Source organism: Trichomycterus rosablanca, chromosome 18 (assembly GCF_030014385.1).
Source record: "Trichomycterus rosablanca isolate fTriRos1 chromosome 18, fTriRos1.hap1, whole genome shotgun sequence".
Classification (NCBI taxonomy): Eukaryota; Metazoa; Chordata; class Actinopteri; order Siluriformes; family Trichomycteridae; genus Trichomycterus; species Trichomycterus rosablanca.
Window position 1 is genome coordinate 6,002,895 of NC_086005.1, and position 27,445 is coordinate 6,030,339.

The following is a 27,445-nucleotide window of genomic DNA, read 5'->3' on the forward strand; positions in this document are numbered from 1 at the left end:
ATCAGGTCTTCACTCTGTGGTTGCTTTCATCGTTTGTACGGAAATCTTCAAACCGTGACGTCTGATCAGGTGTCTGTTCGAGGTGACAGGAAAAGGTCTGATCTGTGTGTGTGTGACTGAGGAAGTGTGGTCTAGTGCAAAGATGTGCATAACCTGAAACACAAGTGCAGCATGACATGATGTTATATCCTGCAATAATCCTTTTTTTGTGAATGTTAGATGTTTTGTGCCATTGTTTTCTGCATAAAATGATTCGAAGAAATTGGCACTTGCCGCTGCACCTGCTGGAGAGAAACCATGCTGATGTTTCTCTTCATCATAAAGAACCTAAAATATTGCAGGCATATTTGCAGCATATTCTCAGAGACGTATGTAGTAGTTCTAGGCTCTGTACCTGCTCTTATCTGTCTGTCTGTCAGTCCACTGGATACAGAAAGCATTCAGACCTGGATCCTGGACTTTTTCCTGGATCCTTTCTTGTTCTGTTGCTCTTATTACTTTAGAAATACCTGCACAAGTCTACACTTAATTAACTAGTTTTGTAGAAATAAAATTAAAAACTGAAATCTTTTATTCACAAATGTATTCAGACTCTTTGCTGCTTTGCTGTGGTGGTCAGGTGCAGCCTGTTTGATTTAAAGATGTGTCTAAAACTCGATTGTAGTTCACCTGATGCTGTTTAAATTACGGATGCAAGTTTTTAAACTTTTTTATGGGCAGTTGTAGCTTAGTGGTTAGAGTACTGGGCAAGTAATCAAAAGGTTGGCAATTCAAGCCCCACCACTGCCAGGTTGCTACTGTTGGGCCCTTGACCCTGAATTGCTTAGATCGTATACTTCCACAACTGAAAGTCACTTTGGATAAAAGAGTCTGCAAAAAATGCTGAAACTTTTATCATTAGTCAACGGATAACTATTAACCGATAAGCATCTCGAGTCCCGTTAATGTCTAATACATCAGTGAGTTTTATATCCACACACGTTTTATTGCTTAACTGTTGCTTAACAGTGAATGTGGCTGTAATGTAGAACAGTAAGATGAACATAAACACTGTGAGCAGAATCAATTCAGGATTCAGACCGTAGATTTTAAACAAGGTTGATAGCGAACATCGGCGCCCTGTCCAGGATGTTATAATGAGCCCAGTGATTCCAAATAGACCTGGATCCATTCGCAATTCTGATAAGGAAATGAAATGAAAACATTGCCTCATTTGTCAAGTCAGATGTATTTGCATAGCGTTTTTTTTTTACTGTGGACATTGTCTCAAAATAGCTGTACAGAATCCAGAACCAATAAACCCTGATGAACGATCTGAGAGCAACGGTGGCAAAAAATCTCCCTAAATATTCAAAAGCAAGAAACCTTGTGAGGAACCAGACTCAACAGGACCTATCCATCCTGGGTGGCCTAGAGGATAGTAATTCATATCTACTAATAAAGGAAGTACAGCAGCAGGGCATTAAAAGAACATCTATGAAGCTTTGTTAGTGGTTTGTTAGCTGCTATTTATTACCTCATTGTTGGTATTTTTGCATGTACAGTCCTTTCTGTTAATGTGTAGGAGGGGAAAACAACTCATTCAGATTTTTTCTACTCACATTTCTCACTGAGTCACCGGAAAAGATTACATAAAACAGTCAGGTCAATTCCCTTCTTTTCTTTCTTTCTTCTCTTACGTGTTGCCTTTTGTGTGAGGAAGCCGATGCAAATAAACACTGGATTCACAACCGGGCTTCTGCTCACAGCCCAGTAGTTTCCCAGCCGAGCTCTGGCTCAATGTGTTCTGGTATAATAATGAGTGAGAACTGGATTGATTTGAAGAGGAACTAGCCGCCTTCTCTCGCACCTCTCGCAAATAATGCTGCACAGTCATTTCGGAAGCCATTATTCACATGGACTCAGCTGTATATCATATAACTGTGATTCCACGTGTCTTCTTATTCTGTAAGATCTGGGATTCGTTTCAGGCAAATCATACAGGACATTCGACTGACTACACATTGTACTTCCTTGAAGATTGGGATTTAAGAATAGTAACACGCTTCGTTACATTGTTTGTTTACTGCGCTTTTAAGGTAACGTTTTACACTTTGGTTCTGTTTATGATAGGACAGGTAGTTGCACATGATTCATCAGTTCAAGTTTAATGTCAAACACCGTCACAGGCAATTTTGTAACTCTAGTTCACCTTTGGACTGTGGGAGGAAGCTGGAGCTTCTGGAGGAAACACACACAGACACGGGGAGAACATGCAAACTCCACACAGAAAGAGCTCAGACAGCTCCACCTAGGAATCTAACCCAGGACCCTCTTGCTGTGAGGTGACAGTGCTACCCACCGAGCCACCCGGCCATACCATTGTGTATAAAGATTTAATGGTTGTCTGTTGGAATAGGCAAACTACCCAGTTTAAAGAGTTGTGTCTTTGCCTTTTGATGCACACTACATTCAAAAGTATGTGTGTACAAACCTGTTATGAATGGGTGTAGCTAAAACACCCGAACTTGTGATTTGGAGCGACGCCTGCTTGCTTTCTGAATTATACTATAGATTTTTTTTTTTACAGTGACGTGTTCACTACCTGTTAATGACCTTTGTTGCGAGTCCCACCTCAGGTTGTTTGTCCTAGCAGGAGAATGGAATGTGCTGTTTACGTCACCTTGTGCTTAATGATTAAACCCATCGACATTGGAAATTACGTGGCAGAGTGATGTGCAGCTCTTACAGGCTTTTGTATTTAGCTTTCCTGTGCAAAGCGGTGTGCATTGTTTACTCAGAGTTGACAAGCAGTGTGTATCTGTGTGGACATGGGTGTGTGCTGCGCTATAATGTCACATACAATGTAGGCACATAAATGCTTCAGCCAGCACTTTTCAGAGCCAGGTAAACAGATATGAGGTGATTATCTTCAGCTTCGAGTCACGTTAGTCAGGATGTTGATCTTAACAGTCATCTGAATGTAGATTGATGTGATCCCTGCCAACCTTAATGAACAAGTGGTGCATTTATAGAATTTACACACATTTCTAACAGCTGAAGCTTGATTTGAACTGAGAGTGAAGCTAAAGCAAAGGTTTAGACTGCTGGTTTTAGAGTCACCCACCCTCAGTGCGCATGTGCCAGTTTACATTCTTATTCAGCAAAACCACTGCAGTTCCTAATCCCAACAAAAAACAGTTTTGTCTCATTTTATTTTATCTTCATCAGCTGCTTTGTCCTGGTCAGGGTCGTGGTTGGTCCAGTTCCACCAGGAAACACTTGGCACAAGACATTAATTCTCTATCTAATTACCATCTAATGTAGCTTCCTCTGTTCATCTGTCAGACATTCAGTCAAAAGATAGGTCAGGCACTGATGGATGCTGAGGCTTGGTTTGCAGTTGATGGTCTCATTCATCTCAAAGGTTTTTAATGTCTGTGAGGTCTGGGCTGTGTGCAGGCCACTGGAGCTTCCCCACACCAAACTTATCAAACCATGTCTGGGGCACAACCATGCTGGATCAGGGAATGATATTTCCTAAATCTTAATCAAGTTAGAAGCATATTATTTCGTGTAAATGCTTTTGTGTACTTGTTACAGGTTTACTTAAACCTATAACACCAATTTAAGTCACATTTGTTGACTGTCATCCAGAAAGGCAATTATGATTAGGCTACCCTGCATGATTGATTATTGTAGATCTTGCCCAAGTTTCTGACTAGGATGGCTCAAATGTAAATAAAAATGACCAGTCTGGATGTAGTCACTGACTCACTCTCTCTTTTTTTCTCTCCCTGTTTCTTATAGTGTCTGAGGAGCCGGTGGTGTGTGTGTGTGTGTGTGTGTGTGTGTGTGTGTGTGTGTGTGTGTGTGTGTGTGTATGTGTGTCCACGTGTGAGGATGAGCTCTAAGCGGAGTTTGTTTGTGCGGTTGGTGCCGTGCCGATGTCTGCGGGGTGAAGAAGAGACAGTCACCTTTCTCGACTACAGTCACTGCAGCCTGGAACAGGTGCCCAAGGAGATCTTCAGCTTTGAGAAGACTCTGGAGGAGCTTTATCTTGATGCCAACCAGATCGAGGAGCTTCCTAAAGTATGCTTGCAACTCCAGCTGCCTTTACACTGGCAGCCGGCTGTTTACCTCGCTTTCTGTTCCATGATATTTACAGATGCTCTTTTGACTGAATGGTCACAGGAGGGTGGAGCTTAATACCCATAATGTTAGCTTGGCATATCTAATAGCCCATGGTCAGGTGTTCCCATATTTTTGACCATATAGCTTATAACCTGAAACTTGGTGAGCACACTGGAGTGGTGTTGTCCCTGAGCTGATTTATTGTTAGTCTTTCACAGCATCATTTTATTTCTGAACCTTTAAAGTTTGTATGAGCAGTTAACTAGTCAGCAGCTAACTTTCTTTCTTTTCTTTGATCTCCTCCATCATTTCCTTTCCACAGCAACTGTTCAACTGCCAATTACTGCATCGACTGAGTCTACCGGACAATGACCTCGCCGTCCTGCCTCCGGCCATCGCTAATCTCGTCAATCTCAGGGAGCTCGATGTCAGCAAAAACAGTAAGTAAAACCGTTCTGCTTCTCACCCGTGTTTTTAATCACACTCCTCATTTATCAACCAGGACACCAGTCCTTTTTTGCTAAAAAAAAAAAATATATGAGGGGTTAAGCATTGAAATGTTAGGTGTTAGGGGTTTTTTATCTATCCAATAGCCTGGTACAGAATCCGTATCGAAATGTGCCACGTGCAATGATCACTACACATACACCTATGCACGAATTACATAACTTACAAATTACATTTGTCTGTCAAAACACTGAACACATATTTATACATTCCGTAAAGCATGGTAGGACGTTCATGGCATGATTGGTTCATGCACTATAACCGTCTGAAAGCATCTGCGCTTGCTCCTATCTCCGCCAGTTTATTCAGGTTTATCCATAAATTTCAGATACAGACCCTGTTTTAGCATGTTAAGTATGTTCCAGACGCTCTGGGAGTTTGATGGAATGAACTGGGAGGTGAAGAAGCTGCATTAGAGGCCTCCCCTCTGATCTAGTGATGTATAGCTGTAGAAAGCCTCCCGTTCTCTTTCTCACAAGCGTATGCGCACCGCATGTGTCTTTTCTCCGGTAATCAGCTGCTGTTTTCTTGGAAGGTGTTTGTGGGTGCACGGGGTGCAATGGCTGGAACGTCACTGGACTGTTTCAAGCAAACCACAGTGATGATAAAAAATCAGTGCGTCTATCTATCTGTGTCTCTGTCTGTACCCCCACCCCCCAACACACACACACACACACACACCTCACCGCCCATTTGTATCTTTAACTAGCAAAACACTCAGCAGTGAAAAGCAGATGGAGTTTAGCCTATTACTAAGTTTTCCTTACAGGGCAGATTGTGTATGATTTTGCATATATCACAACTGTGGTGACTTGCTGCAGGGGTATTTTGTGTGTTAGGAGGATGTTACCATACATTTAAATTTAGTGCAAAATAACCTGCGGTCTATGAAAGAGGAAATGTGCAGAGTATTGCTGATGCACCTTTAACTTTTTAAAACTTGCTGAAATTTTGACCTTACAGCCTTTTAGAAACAATATTAACAGCATTGTGTTGTTTTTGTGCATTTCAGGTATACAGGAGTTTCCAGAAAACATTAAGAACTGTAAAGTCCTGGCCATTGTTGAAGCAAGTGTGAATCCTATTTCTAAGTAAGTTTCTTCCACACCTCAGATCAACACACTTTCACTATTTCTTCCCAGACAATAATCTGTTTGGACGATATCTGTTTATGATTGTGTACACATCCCACAGAGCCGGTGTTAAGACCCATATTGTACTCAAACTAAACCTTTTTAGGATCAAGCACTTTTTCTACTTTAGCACCATAATTGTTTAATTGTAGCAGATCTCTCTCTTCACTGTTGCCACCCCCGATCGAGGGGGGTCGATGCTGTCACACACCCCCTGTAACAAGCATGCTGCTAATCAGTTCTTTTAACCTGTCAAGGGGCCGTGCCAGTATTCATGCCATTTGTGATCCATGATCCTGGTCATCAGTGGTCGCACTTGCACAAGTTTCAGCCATTGTCCCTCCCCAATCCAGCCAATCATGAGTCTGTGTAGGCTCCCGGAGGGCTGGGCTCGAGATCTCAGCAGTTGGTGGGCTGGTGTGTTTTACCTCTGCACCACGCAAGTGCCCAGATCTAGTGTTTTGAGGAGGAATTATTGAACTGATTAGTCTCAAAGTTTCATCACTAAGAAAAAGTGTTTGTTAGGCTGCATTCACATGATACGTGTCAGAATCATTTTCTAGCTCCCCAGTAGTGCTATGAGCCGGTCGGTGTGTACATACAGACATAATTGGCTATGTTTGGAAAGTGGGAAGGGGGGTGGCCTTGCTGTAAGTGCAAACATGCACCCATCATTGCAGTGAGCAGAACGCACGCAATATTTCGTTGTAATGCAATCTTTGTGAACTTTTCATGCAGACTTTTTGTCTGCTTTGAAGTTGCACCCCATACACTTTTGTTTATACAGTGGCAGTAAGACAGTTATATTAAATGCTCATTGTTATTGAAAATAAACGACTTCTGGCTGCTTTGTTGTGTTGCTTTACTGCCAGCGTAAATGCACGGTTACTCCACTTGTACTTTATCACTGCTGCTAATACAGCTTCTTTATTGCAAGGATATTAATGATTAACTGGTTAACTCACAAAGAAGTCCTTGTTTGGTTTATGTCGTCCGTGAAGTGTCATTTAAATTCACTGGTTATAGGTGACAATTGATTTGAATTGAGAGCGGTGCTACAGAGCTGTTTCTGTCTCACTGATTTGAGACTCGCCCCTCACCCACCCTCAGTATGCATGCTCTACAACTGGGTACAAACCTAACCAGAAGAGAAAAACTTTAAAATCCTTTTATATTATTTAAATAATTAGATCATATATTATTTAAAACTATTATTCAATAAGATCACAACCTGTAAAGCTGTTTAGTGTCGGTGTGGAGTTTGTCTGCTTGTTTAAATCTGCATATGAGGAAACTGTGTAAATGTTATTTAGGAAGATCCAGTAAACAGAGAAAAATATTTTTTGATACATACAAGAGGTTTTAACAGCATAATTTGCGGTCTATTGCATTAGCCCACCACTATTTATCGGCCAGCTGGACGTCTACCCGTACACGATTGGCTTTGTCTGAGGGGGGGTTGGGAATGGCCGAAACCCTGTGATGTACTGACATTCCTGCCTTGCGTCCAATGTTTCCAGTAGAAACACTGTTTGTATTCTGGCTCAGATGGACTGGATTCTGTTTGATTGCTGTACATGTGTTTTGTTTTTCAGGCTCCCAGAAGGTTTTACGCAGCTCCTTAGTCTAACCCAGCTTTACCTGAATGACGCCTTCCTGGAGTTTCTGCCTGCGAGCTTCGGCAGGTCAGGAACTTACACTTAACACTCTTAATTCATTAACAGTTAAATCAGTCAATCAGTAAGATGATCCAGAGCTTCTCAGGAGCTTCCGAGGGGCCTCTGTGTACACAAATTTGTCTGTGTCGGAAGCTGGCTGGCTTCCTTACTGGCCAACCTGCCAATCAAAAACACAACAGTTAACAAAAATGGCCCTGCCTACTCCAGCCTTTCAACCAGTGTGCATCTAGATCCTTTTATTTTCTAGAAACGTCTATGGAGGGATCTCTTCTTCAGATCCGCACAGCTATGTATTTCTGCATTAATCAATGAGTGACTTATGATCAAAGAGTTATTTTGAGCCAATCATAGCTGACGGACATCATTAGATGATCACAACACCTAATAAAGGCTGCTATGTCAAATTTAAGCTACCGATAAAAAGCTAAGCTATCAGAAATGGCTCTTAGATTTTTAACTGTGGGCTAATTTTATCTACATAAGTTCACAGTTGTTCACGATGATGATGATAATGATCACATACTGCTAATAAAAAGAGGCTAGAAAATGCATCCACTTAACTTTTACCTGTGATTGTTAAGCTTATATTATGCTAATCCAAATGTTAGCTCACCTCAAGCCTTTTTTATTTGCTGTATATAATGTACAGTATGTATATTATGATATATTAATCTAAAATGTAACCTGAGACTTCTGTGGGGATATTATACACCTGCAAAGGTCCATTTCATAGTCAAAGTGAACTTTGTCATTTGTCATACAACAAGTAGAGCAGAGCTGAACGAGATTGCATTTCTGTAGGCTTTGATGTGCAAACATAAAGGCAAGTGCCCATAGGACAACAGGTAGACATACTAGACAACACAGACAGACATCAGATATATGGGTCTGTCTGAAAACCTAGTGAGCTCTCCACATTTTATGTCATCCTACACGTACCAGAGAAAAAGGCATGTCTACATTCTTAGATACCTTGAAATGCTGCTTACTGAGACGCCTTATTCTAAGTGATAATCTGACAAAATAATGAGGTAGCATCCAATGGGGAGAAGGGGATATGTTAGCTGATTAGGTGCTATTGGGTTGTGTCGCCCCATTGTTTTGAATGGCCTAAGGCTAACTGTGTTAGCTCAGTAAGCTGGGGACAGTCACTGATGTAATTGCTGTCTGAGTAGTGTGTTTAAATATTCTGCCGTATAAGTTCCATGTCTTATTAGAATCCTCTCTCTAGGTAGGCAGTGGGCAGCAAGGCAGCTCACTAGGTTTTCAGACAGACCCTAAGTCTAGGAAAAATATGTAACATAGTGAGTCAGCAGTGATGATCTCTTGAGAAGTGCACTACTTTAATAAACTATTTAATCTGTCTGCTGTTACTAGGTGGTATAATTTTTATGTATAACAGAATGATTTTACTGATTTAAAATTCTAAGTAATAAGTTCATAATAGAATTAGTTTTTTGTTAAGCTAATGTGATTGTTAGTCAATGTTTAAAATGCATCCGATCATCAACGTTTTATCACAAGGCCAGAAAAATGAGCCATACAGTTCACCAGAAACCCCGTCTGTTTATAGAAACCTCACTCATCTGGAGAACATAAACACTGATAGTAAGATTAGACATCCACTCTCACTCTGCGTCAGCACCACGTATGTCTTTGTTTCACCAAACGATCAGCACCATTCAAAAAAGATGGGACCCGGATACTGACACTCAGCACCAGGATAAAGTGGTGATGATTAGAGAGTGTGTGAATGTTTACTTTTTTATGTTGTATGCACTGCTTACTGTTTGATCTGAATTGATCCAGCTTTTGGACATGCTTATTAAAATGAGAAGTCTTAACACGCTTATTTACCACCACTGAGACCCACTGAACCATTCAGGTGCTCTACAGACATAACTGATTGTGTCTGATGGACAGAAGGTCGAACTGGGAATCGCGCACAGCAAACTGCTGTGTGGGTGAAACTACAGAAATACAAAGGACTGTAAAGAACACATTTCCTGTTAGCACAGGTTGTAGGTGTAAAGTTAGAAACTAGAGCTATTTTATTTATGCTTAATGGGTGTTAATCTTTCTCCAGTCTTGTATCAGTGGTCACTTTCTGATCACAGGATGCTTTTGGCTTTTTTTAAAATTTTGGTTGGAGGACTATTCTCTCCTAAAAATCCCAGTAGCACATATGAGTACAACACATCATGTTTTTACCATGTTAGTGTCACTGCACTACTGAGAAGCATCCACCACCCAGATAATATCTGTTCATTTGGGGTTTTATGAAGTCACTTTTAATAACCCACACAGTCTAGCCGCATGTTAAGTGTAGTTTATAAAATCAATCATTTACCCTTGCAATCAGTAATATTTAAACGCAGCTGTATGTACCAGATTAGGTGTACTTTAATCGAGTACTCGGTGAGCTAATGTTCCTGTAGTGTTCACACATAGTACTTGTTTGTGTAAATCAGGAAACATTTGGATACTGAATTGAGACACTGTGTAACCGTGCTGGAATGTACTCATGACTTCTCAGTAAGACTGATGATATTTTTCAGGCCTGACCAACAGATTAAGATAAGGACTGTAACAAATGATTCAGCTCACAAAGCGACTGTGCCGAGCCATGGCAACCCGACCAAGAGAGAATATAAACCAGTTTCTCTAATATGCAGTGTAAATGCTGAAATAGGAAATGTTATCAATTCATCTTAAAAAACAAAGGGACATTTAGTGATGTGAATGTATGTGCCCCTTCTTCTATTCTTCCAATTTCTTCTATTGTTACGAATTTGTTACATTTGACTGTTTTAGATCTTCCAACTAACTTTAATACAAGGCAAAACCAACACAAGTAAACACAAAATCCAGCTTTTATATAATCCTTCAATTTATTTAAGATAGAGTTTTTTTTACAACACCTGTCTCATCACCATGATAATATTATTTAAAAGATTTGAAACATTCAAATGGGACAAATTAGCAAAAATAGAAGAAACTGAGAAGGGGGCAAATACTTTTTCACAGCAATGTACAAACAGATCATAACATTCCCTTTAAATAAGAACACACTAAGAGTACATTATTAATGTTATTTCCAAGCCTACAGTTTTGTTTATTTTACAATTTTTTTGGTTTGTTTTTGGCAGGCTAACCAAACTGCAGATCCTGGAGCTCCGGGAGAACCAGATAAAGATGCTGCCCAAGTAAGTTGAGCACTGCTGCTAACGTGCTATAATAAAAAATAAATCAAACTAGAAGCCCCCCTATTGCTTTTCATTTCATTTTGACAGTGACAGAAACTCTGAATGACTCACTTTCTTATCGTCTCCCCTCTCACCCCTCTTTACCCCGTCTCATGTTTCCAAACGTTACATAAGATGTACTGCATGTACTTGCTGTGCCAGCTTTTATAATCCTGTTCTGGGTTTACTGTTACATCGTATCAGGACCCTGTGTGTGCGCTCGAGTGGGTTCGTTCAGACGTACATGTGTGTGCTTCAAACTTCGTTTTCCTCGTTCTGATCAGAATAAACCAGTGGATATCAAGCTGTAATACAACTGCATAGTAAGCTGTAAAAGCAGCACCACCATGCCATCCTACTTAATCATCAGCTACATAAAATAAGATGAGATGGAACTGTAAGATGGATCGCTAAAAAACTTTGTTGACTGACAAATAATTTGAAATGCACTTCATGTTTTAGCATCTGGAATCTTTTTTTGTTTTTTTAATGAATTTCCACTTCAGTCCCCACCCACCCAGTTTTTCTCCCAATATGGATATATCCGATTACCTGATTGTATTTTACTTCTGCTGCTGCTGACCTCCACTCATGACCTAGGAGGGCTGTGAGTAACACATGCCCCCTCCATGTGTGCAATAGCCCACCGCTTCACCGGCACAAAGTGGGATCATATGGAGATCCACATAGCACACTGAGAGTCGTGCACTGATCTCTATTATCCCCCATCTGTATGCAGGTGCCATCGACTAGTCAGCAGAGGTCATCACTGCGGCAGTTATGAGGAATCTCTAAGATTCTTCCCCGGACAAACCAATCATTGTCCATGTAGGCGCCTGTCCAGCTGATACCAGACCTGAGACTAAAACTCTCGAGCATGGGCTAGTGTAATTTACTACTGTGCCAACTTAGCTCCCAGCATCTGGAATCTTCATTGTCTTGATAGATTCTCACAGTATTGCTCTTTGCAGTGGGAAAGCTCTTACTGAGCTGTGCATGTTCCACCAGATCCACAGACTGCTCTTCAGACTGAGCATGTTTTATAATCATGAAACTCTTGTGAATTTCCCCCTGGTGGTTCTTATTTAGCCCTGTATGTACCCTGAGCTCAGACCTGGGGCTGTTTAGCTCCTTGTATCCTGTTCGAATTGCATGGCTTATGAGTTCCTCATCACTTAAGTCAGTGGGTGGCATGATCAGCTGACTGGCACACAGTAGCACGCCGCTTTCTGTTTCTAACGTATAATTGAAGCTCACTTGGCTTTTGACTTCATGCCAGACCACAACTTCAGGATGTGACGGAGCTGGTTCTCATCACGCAAATTAGCCTGCAACCAAGTGGCAAGGTCTCATGTCAACATGCACAAACCCGACTATAGCAGACCAGGACTTGTCTACGTGAGCACCTGCTATGCGACTGTAAATGTCGCTCTTTACAGATGTCCCTTTGAGTGTAGTGACATGACATGAGTGGCTTTTATTTTGGGGTCTGGTTTCCCCGGAATCCCTAGGCACAGTGCAGTTACACATCCCAGACAGGACACCAAACCATCATGGGGCCTCAGGCACCCAGTGCCTCCCATGGCATAGCCAATCATGTCTGTATGTCGTCACACGACCTGTCGCTAACACCGCTGGGGATTCAAACCCTGGATCACAACGTAATTTACCATACACCACCTAAACATCCGTTTATTAGAAAAACCCAAATATGAAAACTTTAATGGAAATAAAACAGTCCCGTTTTATTGGCAGTACTGGACTAGTAACCGCAGGTTCACAGGAGGTCATTTGGAATTTAGCTAAACTCAAAATTCAGCTCAAAAAAAGCTGAAAACTTGTGTGAAGCAGCTGGAACGACCTTTATTTCATTTGTTACTTCAAGGTGAAGAAAGCAGTCTGTTCATTTTGTTTTTCCAAATCTGTTACTGGAAGATCGGTTTGGTTTTGTATGGCTTGAAAGTGAATCGGAGTGTGGTTGAGTGAGTTGGAGTGAACTAGAGTGAATTGGCCCATGAGGAGCTTTCCATACAAAAACACTTTAGGTTGGTGTGATAACTTTTAACCCCCAGCTCATCGTTCTGTGACTGTTCACATTGTGTGTGAATTCCACTCTGGGAAAATTGGTGATGGATGACATTCCATTCCATGTGTCTGGTTCAGCAGTTCTCGGAGTGAAAGAATCATTATTAGTATTAAAAGCTCAATGTTAAACAATTCTGTAAAAGGCTTAACAGAAAGTACATCACCATTTGTTATTGATCTTTTGAATGTCTTTGTTTAGGTTTTTTCTGGGTCATTGTTCTCCGTGTCTGTGTGTAAGGATAGACTGGTAACTAAATATGATTAGTGCTGATATTCAGTCTGATAAACACAATGTTTATTTGATACAGACGGGCGTGTCAGTGGAATTCATGCCCTGATGAACGGCAAGCTACTAAAGCTATTTTTTAAATCCAACATGCTCTCCTGTTAACACTGTAGCCCCTACAGAAACACGTCAAGTTAGTTTGTTTGAGTCCGCCAAACGTAGTGCTTAATTTCTGTCATATCTTTTAGTGTGTTTACAGAAGCATGAGCTGTGTGAGGATTTCGTTCAGAAAGGACAAAATTAGGAAGGGTTTTTATGTACATTTGGCCGTATGGTGTATGTAAGATTATAAACTAGACCACTGAAGATGATTAATGCTCAAGCTTGCATTATGTTATAAATAATTCATCTTACATTAGTCTGTCACTCACAGTGGCTGGATTATGGCCGTATGAAAGTGTGTCTGTGTTTTCAGAAGCCCACATTAGGAATCTGTTTTAGGAAGAAAAATCATGAATCAGGATTAAGAACTCGGAGTTGAGATCAATACTGCATGAGGCCAGACAAACAGGATTCTACTGTTGAGTTATTAATGTCTTTATTGACTTGGTAGGATGGATTTTTGTCCTGTGGTCCCCTTTGTCTAAGGCTGCATTCACATGATATGCTGCAAAACCACTTTGTGCTGGCTGTGCCATTGTTTCCTATAGATTAAGGCAGTGGCCCCTATCTTGCCATTGCTCTACCCGGAGCGTCACACACATTTGCAGCTCGGTTTTTACCGCTTGTCACTGGGCTCAGAGTTCAGTCTATAAATAAAGTTCTCATTTCTATTTGTGATGTTACTTGTAAACACTGCACTGTGTATTTGTGTTTTTTTACAGAAGCATGCATAAGCTGATGCAGCTGGAACGACTGGACCTGGGAAGCAATGAGTTCACTGAAGTGGCAAGTGTCTTTTTTCCTTGAAATCTCTCTCTCTCTCTCTCTCTCTCTCTCTCTCTCTCTCTCTCTCTCTCTCTCTCTCTCTCTCTCTCTCTCTCACACACACACACACACACACACACACACACACACACACACACACACACACACACACACACACAACACACACAACACACACAACACACACAAAACACACAAAACACATAAAACTAGATTAGTGACTAAATCACTATTAGAAACCCAGTTGCACATGTTGCAGAGTTCTATCTGGTCTTGTGTGCAAGCATCCAAAAAGAGCTAAAGTCCTTCTCCATGTTAGCTCCTTAGTAATAACTAGGGATGCAAATTTTGCCTGTTTGCCTGTTGTCATTAGGCAACCGTTAACTGACAAGCGTATAGCGCCCTATATACATTCATCATATACATACATACAATACATCTTTATGCAGTAAAAAAGTGTGACCTAATGAAAATGGCTAAAATGTCAAAGTAAGCTGTACAGGAACCGATTCAGCATCAGAATGTAAATTTTTAACAGTAGCTGGTAGCAAACAGTTCGTTACAAGGGCTAGCTATACATTCTAATGATAATTATTAAGAATGCAGTTGGTGTATTAGAGCTTTTCCTCACATCATTCAGGTTATTTTAAGGTTGTAAGCAGAGTTTAATATTTATACAGGAACATAATGCGAAATCCAAATATGTTTATTAAAAGAATGTTAGGCAGAGAACCACATGTGTAGAGTTTTACATGTGGTCCGACAACATACCGACACAAAACGACTTCAGTTTTCCGTCTTCCATTTGTTATGTTGGACACACAACACAGTGTGTAACTTAATAGTGAATCACCAAAATTTGGTGTTGAAAGGAACATTTAGCAGGAATATTGCTTACTGCAATTCTCTCTTTCTCGTTCTCTCTCTTTCTCTCATTTTCATTTGTTGTTTTGTAATCACTCTCTCTAGCCTGAGGTTTTGGAGCAGCTTACAGGAATCAAGGAGCTGTGGATGGATGGGAACAAGCTGACAGTTTTACCGCCGGTAAGGAAGCAGTTTTATAGTACTTCCCCATTCTTCTTCTTCCTTAACAGATTATCCTGCAACTTTAACACAGCAGCAGTTATCACACTTTTTCCTCTTTTGCCCTTTCTCTCTTGCACCTAAATTAAAACTCAAAGTAAAGTAATTATGCAATTAAAATTGTTTAAGATTAGAATGAGAATGAGAATGAGAGAGAATGATGTAAGAGGTGCTGTTAGCTAGCCCCAGCAGATCATTTCACAGCATATTTGATCTGGGACCGTAAACTGATGTGCCCCCATCCCCCAAACCTCAATGGCTGGGTTCATGTAACACTATTTACATTTACATTTACAGTTGTGACGGTATACAATCTAAGCAATTAAGGGTTAAGGGTCTCGTTCAAGGACCCAACAGTAACAATCTGGCAATGGTGGGGCTTGAACCGGCAACCTTCTGATCACTAGTCCAGTACCTTAACCACTAAGCTATAACTGCCCACACCATACACAAAGATGCGAATTTCACTGACCACTTTAATGTTTCAAAGGCATTTGATGATCAAAAAGATTAAATAGCCACATTCCACTAATTCCAAATAAAGTTCTAGTTCTATCTCGATTAAACAGGCTTTTCTTTCCAATTACCAGCTTGTTTTCAATGGGTAATAATTAAAGTATTATCCCACTGCTTCTTGCACTTAGCCAAATTGCCCGTAATTGCAGAATTAGGATTAGCACGGTACTGGAAACACAAAGCTCACAGCTTTAAACACTAAACACTCTGTTTGACTGATCTGCCGACTGTCAAAAGCCATGTGTTACATCCAGCCTCCGGTGTCCAGCCAGTCCTGCACAAAGCTGGCTTAGTCTGTGCATGTGCCCATCACAATGCTGCCGGCCATGTGTTCCTGCGTCGGTGGAATTTCATTTCCCTCTTGTATTAGCACATTTGATTAAGCTTCTTAACACCACTCGAGAGAGCAGCTTGTGCTGGCTGAGATTAATTAAGCAGTTATAAGGTTAGCATGTAACAAACACACACATAGTTATTCCCTGGTGATATGAGTTGTAACTGGTCACATTCCCTGTTAGTACTGGATGATTTACACTGCATGATCTGAGAGTGGAGAACACAATAAGGGGAGGAGCAAAATGTCCTCTGAGAGAATTAAAACAAGGTCATGGAGTGTGTGCTCCTGGTTAAGAGCAGCGGTTCTGCATTTCTGTACGTCTGTTAAGCACCTGAGTAATATGTGATTCTGTGTTGCAGATGTTGGGGGTGCTTAAGCAGCTCAAGTACTTGGACGTATCTAAGAACAACCTGGAGACAGTGGATGAGCAGATCTCTGGCTGTGAGAACCTGCAGGACCTTCTTCTCTCCAACAACGCTCTTACACAGATACCCAGCTCTATAGGTGCAATAAACACTCTCTCTTGAATCTCTCTCTCTCTCTCTCACACACACACACACACACACACTGGTTCAAGTTTTCACTGTTGGACCCCTGGACATAGCCCTTAAATGCTTGCGTTGCATTGTAATTCCAAATCACTTTGTTTAAAAGCATTTGTTAATAATGTAAATGATCGCACTATAAATACAAAAAGCATAAACAGAAATTGCAAACAGCTTTCAATTAGGGCTGCGGAATGAGTGATTTGTGATCAGTTTTCAGCAATGAAACTAGCTCTATAAAATTGCTAGGCATAGCTACATTAACCCGATCAAGTAATTTTGCTACATCAGGTATTGTATTATTTATGGATAGAAAATGAATACAGTAATCCCTCCTCGATCGCGGGGGTTGCGTTCCAGAACCCCCTGCGAAAGGTGAAAATCCGCGAAGTAAAAACCATGTGTTTATATGGTTATTTTCATAACCCGATTCCATCGGGTTTAGCATTTAGCATCTTGTCATTAAAACCAATGGATTGAGGTAGCACAGCACGCTAACATGTCAATATAACATCTCCCTTCATGTACCGATTACGGTTACATTTCCTGACAAGCACGAACTTGCAAATAAAAACACTCGGGACAAGTTTATACAAGTTAAAAATCAGTAATATTTTATTTACGTTTGAAAAGAACTCCATTCGTTTGTCCGCACCGTCAGCCATGTTTATTTTTCTGTGAGAGAAGAGCACCCGACCCGCAATGAATTCTGGGATTGCCTTGATCACTAAGGCAGCGTCAGATGCTCACTCGTTTTTGAGTGAAAATAAAGTTGAAATGTTGAAGGATTTGGAACAGCCTCCTTATCGGAAGCGCACAGGATGACGTGAAATGCGTCTATGTAGAGAGCTCCCTAGCTTTTCGAACACACCCCTTGTCTGCAGAAATCCGCGAACCAGCGAATAATCCGCGATTTATATTTAGACATGCTTGCACATAAAATCTGCGATAGAGTGAAGCCGCAAAAGTCGAAGCGCGATATAGCGAGGGATTACTGTATAGTTCTATTTATATCTTAATGTATTATTTTGAGCTTCCAAGTGGGACAACTAAAAAGTGTTTGATGTTTAAACCTTCTTATTAATATAGCACAGTAACATGACCTAGATGCTGGCCTTCCCACTTTCTTTTTAAAGTTGCCCATCAAAAATAAGCATTCAATACATTTTACTAATGCTCCTTCTTGTTTTCCCATGTAGTACTTCTAGACTATATGAAAATGCTTTTTATGCTCTTTATTTAGAATGCTAACTATAAAAAATTGGAAGCAGTTCCCCTTACATCCTATGCAAATAGTCCATGCAAATAGTGCAAAAAAAGCTGAGCAAAATGCATGTAATTTTATTTGTGTGTAACTGTATGTTCCCTTTTTTATGTTCAGCATTATTATGATACATCTCAATCTCAACTCAACGCAAAATAATTAGCAGAGCTTTTCTCTGGATGATTGAAAGAAAGAACAAACACAAGTAATCCATCTATCAGCACCCTACTGAGTAACCTGTTCTCCAGAATACAGTATTAGGGAAAAAAATTATCTTGTCCCAGCTGCCTGGACTTATGATAGGCTTGGGATTTCACTTCTTTAAATGTTCTTTAATCTCATACATGTATTGATTGCAGCAGTGCATAATTTATTGTATTGACTGCAGGGGATGAAGGTATAACTCTAGACAAACCCCCACATGCTGCCCTGGTCGATATCTGCCAGTGCCAACTGCTTCCTGAAGGATTCTTTCTTTTTTCTCTCAACAGGCTCTCTGAAGAAATTGACGGCTCTGAAGGTGGATGAGAACCAGCTTGTGTGTCTGCCAGAGTCGATAGGAGGGTGAGTGGGTGCTGTTCCGAGCTGACCTCTTAGGAGCTTTGACTAATCACTGCCTACGTTTCAATAGGCTTGTTCATTCAGATTCTTCACAATAACTCGATAAAGAGAGCGGCAATTCATTTACAGTCTGAGTCAGGTATAGCTCATATAGACGGAGCAGGAAACTAAAACTGACCACACGTCAGTACGATTAAACCATCTGCTTAAGCCACGTTGGGTTTTTTAAATTTACCAGATGATCTGGTTAAACTAGGCTTGTGTGGCCAGCTGTGATTTTAACTGTGTTTCTGTTAGAGGAAAGTAATTGTGAAATTTTGTTATGAATTGAGCTTAAAACAAGTACAGGGTACATGCACTGATTTTCCAAATTCCAGTCTTGTTTAATCACCGTATGAATTTCATCCAAACAATGGGCAAAGCAACAGGTCCAGCTTCGGTAAGCAGTCCAAGTTCAAAAATAGGCTGAATCTTCAAAATAAGTCTTACAAACAATAGGGATAAGGTCTCTCAGACTGCAATATCGCATTTAGAGAGACATGTGATCAATCCACCCCCTACAATATCCCCAATCAGTGGCGGCAGAGTCGGTGTCCTCAGCTGCTGTAATGGTAGTCAATAGGATGTGTAGTAAATTGACACCTATAAACCTGCTCAGTCATATAATTATCCAATATAATCCGCCAGTCATGTAACAGCCATGCAGTGCATGTAATCATGCAGATACGTGTCAAAGGCTTTAACGTTTACTTTGGACATCAGAATGCGATCCAAGTGACTGATACACATGACCTGGCGTGGTTGTTAGTGCTAGACTGACTGGTTTAAAAATAAATTTTTTATAAACACATCATTCTCTGACGTTTACACTGAAAGGGGTCGAAAACACTCTGCAAGCGGCAGTTCTGTGGGTGGAAATACCTTCTTGATGAAATTAGAGGAGATAAAAGTGGTTCAGATGTGTCTATTTTAAAATGACTGCCATGCGCCATGGTTGGAAGCATCATTTTGAACTGATTCCAAAAACAGTTCACTTTAAGATCTGAATCTCCTGCAGTTGAAACGTTGAAATCAAGTCAGCAGGTACCAGACCCTTCTGGAACATCATTTAACGGCAACTTTTGGAATTCATGACACAATCAATTCGGGTTGTTTTGAGAGCAACAGGTGTCCTACCGAGTATTAGATTTGCTTGCCATTTTATTTGTGAACACAGTGCTATGAGTGGTATTTTAGGATAAAAATAATAATGTTTTTGCATTATTTATGTAGTGTACCTGAGGGACTTCACTGTTAAGCTTGTTGAGTAAGTCCACTGACATAAAGGGTAAAAGAGGGACAACCTTTAACTCTACACTGCACTTCATCACAGTACACTCTGTTCTAACGTCTTTGTTCTGTCTGAGAACATCTGCAATCCACAGCAGGTCAGCATGTCAGATTATGCATCTGATTATGCATTCTGTCTGTCCAAATAGAAAATGTGGGTGTTACATTGCATCTGTTGGCCAGTCCACCTCTCTGACACACACAAATGGTGCTTAGCAGACACTGGCACTGCAACCAGTCTGGGAACAGAAACGCTCCAATTATTAAGGACTCAAAGTGATTAGACGTGAGAGGAAAAATCCAGTTTGTGTTTGTGGATGAGATATATGAAAGTGGAAAGTGCCCTCTCCCCTAAACATTCCTCAGATCAACTGTAATTATTCTTAATCATGTCAGTTAGCCATCATGCTAGGCTGGCTTATTTTGGATTAAGGATTGTTTTTATGGGATTATGAATACTGGACTGTTTGATTTCAGCTGGGAGTTTTAAGCCTACTGTAAATACGTTTAATCTTTTATTTCATTTGTTCGTCCTGCTGTGTCCTCTCAACCAGACTTCCATCTGCCATTCTGATGGCTCTGCCTTCTTTCACTCTGTGCAAAAAGTTCTGTTTAATCTGTTAAATAAGTGTGTGAAACTAATATAAATAAATACATTTAAGTGGAAAGATTTTTTTTTGTTTTGGTCACAATGCAGACCCCATTTAGCTGATGGATTTGGCTCTTTCGGGCATACTTATTGCTAAAAAGTGCATTAATTCAAGTATGCTGCTGTGCTATCCATTTAAACAAACACTGGTAGTCGAGCAGGTCATACTGAAGAGCTTAATAACTTCCACTGGCGCAGTCATAGGATGGCACATTTTCTCTGTTTCTCTGCCTTGCTAGCGCTGCAGTAGGCAATCATTCTAATTGCTTCTAATTCCACCGTTATACTTAAAATATTAATGCAAAGATTCTTCTGTTAGATTTCACTCGTAAGAATTTGTAGGAGTGCCAATAAGAGGGCTGGTGGCTCGCTGGGTAGCACTGTCGCCTCACAGCAAGAAGGTCCTGGGTTTGATCCCCAGGTGGGGCGGTCCGGGTCCTTTCTGTGTGGAGTTTGCATGTTCTCCCCGTGTCTTCCGGTTTCCTCTCACAGTCCAAAGACGTGCAAGTGAGGTGAACTGGAGATACGATATTGTCCATGACTGTGTTTGACATTGAACTTGTGAATTGATGTCCTGTCATGAATGCGGCCAAGGTTTGTAGAGCATGACGTTAAAATCCTAATAAATAATAAATAAATAATTTGGGAGTACCAATAATCGTGGCACATTTTTATACTTTTTTTCAATCATTGTACTTTTGTTAATATTTGAAATGAATGGTTAAAATTATAAGCAATAAAGTATGTTTTTCTGGGTGCCAACATATGTGGTGGGGAAAGCTGACAAACCTTTAGCTTGCTGTCTACGTCTAGTGTTTTTTTTGTTTTTGTTTTTTAATTTGAGTTGGGAAACACTCACACTTTATAGCCAAATTAAGAGGTAATATGGGATCCAGATTTAGTAAGACCTGTAGTATCTTGCCATAACCCTTTTTTTGCTCTCTCTAGGCTTACAGCGCTGGACGAGCTGGACTGTAGCTTTAATGAGATTGAGACTTTGCCTGCTGCAATTGGAAAATGTGTGAACCTGCGCACCTTTGCTGCAGACCACAACTTCCTCACTCAGCTGCCCCCAGAGGTTCGAAATGCAGCATCTGACTTACATACACACATCTGTCTAACACACATCAAAGTTGCATTTACTTACTATTGATGCACTGCAAGCAACACTTCATCAGCATGTAAATTTAAGGGTTCACATACGAAATATCACTAATTCATCATTTATTTTAATACAAAGGGGAAGGTTGGCAGTCTCATACCTGAATCAGAGAGCCTTGCTGTTTATCAAATTAAAGAGTTTTCAGTAGTAAGGCAGCTAAATACTCACACGTCTTCACATATCTCCCATATTAACACATATACTATTATTAAAATGTACACAAGCCTTTATTTTATTTGTATTTATTTGTTAGGTTTTTTGTATATGGAACCATTGCTGTTCATTTTAACTCATGGAGTTGAGTTGGCTTTTCTGTCCTCTTTCCTCCTGATGCGTTTGAAACAACACCATATTGGTTCTATGATTTGCTCAATGCCTCCAGATTGAAGCTTTTAAGGGGATTGCCATTTCCTCTGGCACAATAACTGTGTTGTGTGTGTGTGTGTAACAGATGGGCTGCTTGAAGAATGTTACTGTACTGTTCCTGCACACCAATAAGATGGAGACTTTGCCTGTAGAGATGGGTGACATGCAGAATCTTAAGGTCATCAATCTCAGCGACAACAAGTAAGCCACTGGTCCACTCATCATACATAAACATTCCTGCAAAAATCTCCCATCTTTGTTTTATTCTTTAATGAAATTAAGTGCACAACCTAAGACTACAGCCTGTAGTGTCTTTAATGTGTTTATAAAACTTGTCTTTGCATGAATCGTTCTGCAGTAAACCTTGACATCCTATACTCTTGCACTTCAGGTTATGACTTGTTGGGCTTTGGAACAGGATTATTATAGTTAAAGAATACTGAAACTGAAACTAAAACTTTTTTGTTCATATCTGCTTCCGGGCATTTCATAATGACTGTATATACACTGCATAACTCAACACCCACCTGTTCCTGTTTTCTCTACAAGTCAAGTAACATTCATTTTAGTCTTAACATTAATTTACAGTGTAATACTTAATGATTTGCTGATACCAGCTGATACACGTGCCAACGTGAATAAGTGGAGTAGCATTTTTTCCCTTCACTTGGTAAAGCACTGGCATTACCATACTCAGTACTATGTTTTGGATTGTGCATGAGTAATGTACATGCATACAAAGCTATAAGGTACAATCACAGTGTTTTAATTGAAGATTTTAAACAAAGGTGTCTTTTACCTGATTAATACAGATGAATGTTGCACAGTCAGTGACTGATAAGTGAAGTAAAAATATTTATGGTTAGATTTTTTTAAAAACCTATTTTGTATCTCTTTTGATCAGGCTGAGGAGTCTTCCCTACAGTTTCACCAAGCTGAATGAAATTACTGCTATGTGGCTGTCGGAAAACCAGGTAAGAATAAACTGACACAACCTGCAGCTCTTAGAATCCCAGAAATCGGTCACAGAATAAATACGAAGTTTAAAGTGCACCAGAACAATGTCTCCTCACTAGACACTGTAGCTGTATGTTGGTAACAACATGCCCATTGCTCTGACCTAAACCCATCATGTAGATGCAATACTATCAACTAGCAGTGTGTAAACTACAACTGGGACTTTTTCCAAACTTTCCTCTCAAACTTTGCAGTACTTGTCACTGACCTGTTTCTTTGTCTGTTTGATAATGGTTAAAGCATTGGAGATTTCAGGCTTCAAAGACAAGTTTAGTGTATAAGCAACCTAGTAAACATTAACCATCATCCCATACCCATGATAAATAAGTTGTCAGTTTAGTACACCAGATATTCTTAGTTTTGTAACATTGCGTAGAAATCAGTATGCGATTTTGGATAAAGCCCCAAATCCCAGGTGTTTGAGCTATAAAAGCATAAAACTGAGTGAAATGATTAGTAATGAAGTTGTCGTTTACATTATTACGTCATCTGTGATTTCTTTAAAACACACCATAATAAGACTCCATACGATGCAGTGCAGTTCAGTGCAGTGACATACAATAAATTGTACCTACATTTAGCGAAAACAAACACAGATCATATAGGTAATCCATGCATTCAATATATTGATGTCCAGAATTCACTTCTGCAGCTGCTGTGATGATGTTGAATATGATCTCATATACATCATATATACAGCAGCCGTTAAAATCACCTATTAGAGAGAGCGAGAGAATACTCTGCTAATTAAAGCACATCTGATACTTATCCCTGGAACATCCCAGCTGTGCCGCCAGTGTGGAAGGAACACACAAGTTTTTCTCAAGGGGAAGTGTAAGGCTCATTTGGCACAGTAGGGGGATGAAACATAGCATTGCTCTTTCAAGTCTGATTTCTCTGAAAGTGGAGTTTAGTTTTGTTTTCAGAGCATAATTTCCCTGTAAAACTACTCTAGAATAGAATAGAATTCCTGTACATATAGGGTAGAATGTAATGCCTATACATGTGTACGGTACAGTAAAAATATTTTAAGAATTAATGTCCCTACTGCTCAGAATTTAAACCTACAACCTTTTGAATAAAAGCCTAAAACTCTATGCACTGAGCTGCCACTGTCCTGAAATGACTCCCATGTTGGGATGCGTTAGTGATTTACATGGTGGCACAGTGTGTAGTTATGCAGGTTTTCTTTTGCCAGCTTCTGTTATTGCTTACACTGAATGTTAATGCTTAACTACTCCATTCCAGTGAAGCTGCCACTGCTTTAGATGTTTAATAACACAGAGAGTTACTCTGTACATATTAATGGTCCCCAATATACTGACTCTGCTGGCCATAACATTTACTTCCATACTCAAAAAGAGCCAGTTACTCACAGCCGGGTGAAGTGTGACTGCTTGTTTTATGGCATTTATGCCACTTAACGGACACTTTTACCTAAAGTGACCTACAGTTATGACTTGCTGGTGCTGGGGCTTGAACCAGCGACCTGACACTGCTCTTGCACTATTATCTGTCTTCCAGACTTCTGCTAATAGAATTTATGTGGAAGATCTTAATGCTAAGGTGTTTTTTGTCTTCCCACAGTCCAAACCACTCATCCCACTGCAGAAAGAGGAGGATCCAGAGACACACAAAACTGTACTCACCAATTACATGTTTCCACAGCAGAGTCGAACCGAGGAATGTGAGTATTCAGCTTTGTAAACTCAGGTTTAGTGTTATTGTTCAGTGTTAATAAAGGATTTCAGCCTGCATGCAGCTTCCGACCAAAACAACCAATCCAAAGCACTTGAGAGACGGAGTCTGCTTTTCAGTAGTGATGTAAGCTTTCATCCAGTGTGATTCCCAACATACATTATATGGAAAGTATTGAGACAGCCCTTCTAATTTTTAAATTAATGTGTTTCAGACACAACAGTTGCTAACAGGTGTAATAAGTCTGTTAAATAAAGGAAATGATATACTTCCAACTTTGCAGCAACTGTTTAGGAAATTTAGGGCAGTTGTAGCCTAGCGGTTAGGTACTGGACTAGTAATCAGAAGGTTGCTGGTTTAAGCCCCACCACTGCCAGGTTGCTACTGTTGGACTTTTGAGAAAGGCCCTTAACCTTCAATTGCTCAGAATGTATACCGTCACACTACTGTAAGTTGCTTTGGATAAAAGCGTCTGCTAAATGCTGAAAATGTAAATGTATGAAAGGCCCTTTTCTGTGCCCTGTGCTCTCAGCAAGCTCTATAAAAACATGAAGAAAAGCTTGGTTTAAAAACTCATGATACCAGCCCCACAGGCATACTTCAAAGTCTTGTAAAAAGCCTTCTCAAAAGAATGGCTGTTGTTATAGGTGAAATGGTCACATAGAGGTCACTCTTATTTAATACCATTTTTGAAATAAGTAGTCCAACAAGCTCATGGTCAGGTGTCTGAATACTTTTGGCCATATAGTGTACCTCCCACCCCAAATTGGTCTGCCTGATACACACATGTTTAGATCCATTTACATAATAGTGCAAATTGTGATTAGCTAGTACTTCTTGACTATTTAAAATAATTGGCCGTGTGTACAAAGCTACAATCTAAATAACAGCATACTATGCTCAAGCAAAGCACAGTTTTCTTTGTGTAGTCTGTATTAGAAAGTGCCATAAGATTTCCTAAAGCATTAACCAGAAGGGTTTCTACCTTTTAATGGCTAATGCTCTAAGGAAAGAAGCAGTAAAAACTGATAAAGCTGATAACTGGCTTCAGCTTAACCATTAGGTTTTATTCCAAGTTTCCTGCTGTCAGTTTGAACTAGTCTGGACTGATTCAGACTTGGTTCGGTTCTAAAGTAAACATATGAATGAACTTTGATTGTATATAATTGTATGCTAAGATTAAACACATTTAAAGTTTCAAGTTTTTCTTAAAGCTGTTTTTCCATGCTCACAATCAAAAATGGAAACCGATTTTGTTATATTTGATTGTTTTCCAAGGTCGGAAATGGTGTGTATAGGAGGAAAAAAAAGCATTTTAAACATACTCATTCTAGTGTAGTGTGGTTTAGTGTAGGTACTATCTCTGACGTGGCAGGCCCTGTGGCTTTTTTATCTTTTATCCTGAAAGTACAAACCATTTATTGTTGCTGAGCACAACGTTCAGACACAGACCAGCTTCACGGAATTCCACAGTAAGAGAAACTGAAATTTTGAAACCTGTTTCCTAGTAACTCTGCTTAGCACGGCTCAGAAAAACAAATGTTACTGCTAATAAAGGTCTCTAGTTTGGAGGATTGGGTTTCAGAATTGTTCTACACAAAGCTACTGAATGTGTGGGAGGCAAAGTGATACTGGGAACAAAAGCATTTAACCTGAGTGCTTTTTTTTTGATGAATTACAGCGTGATAGAACATGTTGCATGTAGTTCATGTATACTAGTAGCATTTGATTCAGTTTTGTAAGGCCAATCACAATGTTTGTAACAATATATGCATCTGTGTAAACAGTGCTAAAATCGAGCGTGGCCATGCATTTTATAGTACCATAGTTTTTTTTCCAAAATCCACTTCAACACCATCAAGGTTTAATCCACCACACACGCTAATGTGCCAAGTCTTGAAAAGAAATGTTTTTCAGTTCTCCTGGAGGTGGAGAACTTTTTTTCTCATGTGTTACAGCACCATGTTTATCTTTAGTGTACTCCCTGCAAAGCTTTGTAGCTCTGTTACTACAGATATTTATTTAATTCCAAAACACAAATTCTCTCAGAACTGACATGTTCATGGTGATATTTTCTCATGCACATTGTTTACAAGCTCCTGGTTGTGTCACAAACCACATACTAGATACTGCTTAGTGTGTAACCAGGTTTGTTCTAATATTGATTATGTTTTAAGAAAATGCATTTGTAAATGACCATTTTACCAGGATCCATTTTCATCAGGATCCAATTACCGATCGTATTTTACCTCTACTGCTGCAGACCTCCACTCCTGATCAAGGAGGGTCGTGACTAACACACTCCCCCTCCAACACATATGTAGTAGCCGATCGCTTCTTTTTACCTGCACTAGTGGGTTCATATGGATATCTGTATCACGCACAGAGTCACATTGATCTCCATTGGCCCCTGGCTCTGTGCAGGCACCATTGACCAGCCAGCAGAGGTCATAATTGAAGCAGTTATGAGGAATCCCCTTCGGCCCTCAATTTATGACGGTGTAAGCAGCTCGTCGACCGATAGCAGAGCTGAGATTCATACTCACCAGTTTTAAATGTCAGCACTGATTCGCCCTTTTAAAACAGGTTTTAATAAGTTGTGTTTGTAAATAATGCGATTTGTAATAATCAAGTGTGGCACAGGCAGTAATAAATTGGCCTGTGATGTGCTGGTATAATTAGTTTGAATTAATAGGATTGCCTATAATTGAAAGGAAATGAAACACATTTTTATAACAAGTTTGTCCACTAGTTGTTAAGTTTGACCTCCATTCTCTCTGGCTTGTTTCTTTCTCAGACGCACATAATTCAGACAGCGAGAGCTTTAACCCAACCCTGTGGGAGGAGCAGCGTAAGCAGCGGGCACAAGTGGCGTTTGAGTGTGATGAAGACAAGGATGAGAGAGAGGCTCCTAATCGGGTCAGTTCCTCCTTCTGCAGAATTTTAGCTCAGACTTCTACCTTTCTTCATCTTTCTACTCTTTGT

General features: G+C 40.1%; 1 protein-coding gene across 4 annotated transcripts in view; it reads left to right on the top strand.

The window, feature by feature from the left end:
• Positions 1-27,445, top strand: part of erbin (erbb2 interacting protein) — a 70,691-nt gene that overhangs the window by 27,669 nt on the left and 15,577 nt on the right. For all 4 annotated transcript variants that reach the window (XM_063014515.1, XM_063014517.1, XM_063014518.1 and 1 more), the window contains exons 3-16: positions 3,790-4,071; positions 4,436-4,553; positions 5,633-5,711; positions 7,349-7,438; positions 10,582-10,638; positions 13,873-13,936; positions 14,903-14,977; positions 16,229-16,373; positions 18,170-18,242; positions 21,166-21,295; positions 21,831-21,946; positions 22,650-22,719; positions 24,350-24,449; positions 27,258-27,379. In XM_063014515.1, coding sequence (XP_062870585.1) covers positions 3,883-4,071; positions 4,436-4,553; positions 5,633-5,711; positions 7,349-7,438; positions 10,582-10,638; positions 13,873-13,936; positions 14,903-14,977; positions 16,229-16,373; positions 18,170-18,242; positions 21,166-21,295; positions 21,831-21,946; positions 22,650-22,719; positions 24,350-24,449; positions 27,258-27,379 — 1,428 coding nt within the window. In that variant the 5' untranslated portion in view covers positions 3,790-3,882. The remainder of the gene's footprint in view (positions 1-3,789; positions 4,072-4,435; positions 4,554-5,632; positions 5,712-7,348; positions 7,439-10,581; positions 10,639-13,872; positions 13,937-14,902; positions 14,978-16,228; positions 16,374-18,169; positions 18,243-21,165; positions 21,296-21,830; positions 21,947-22,649; positions 22,720-24,349; positions 24,450-27,257; positions 27,380-27,445) is intronic.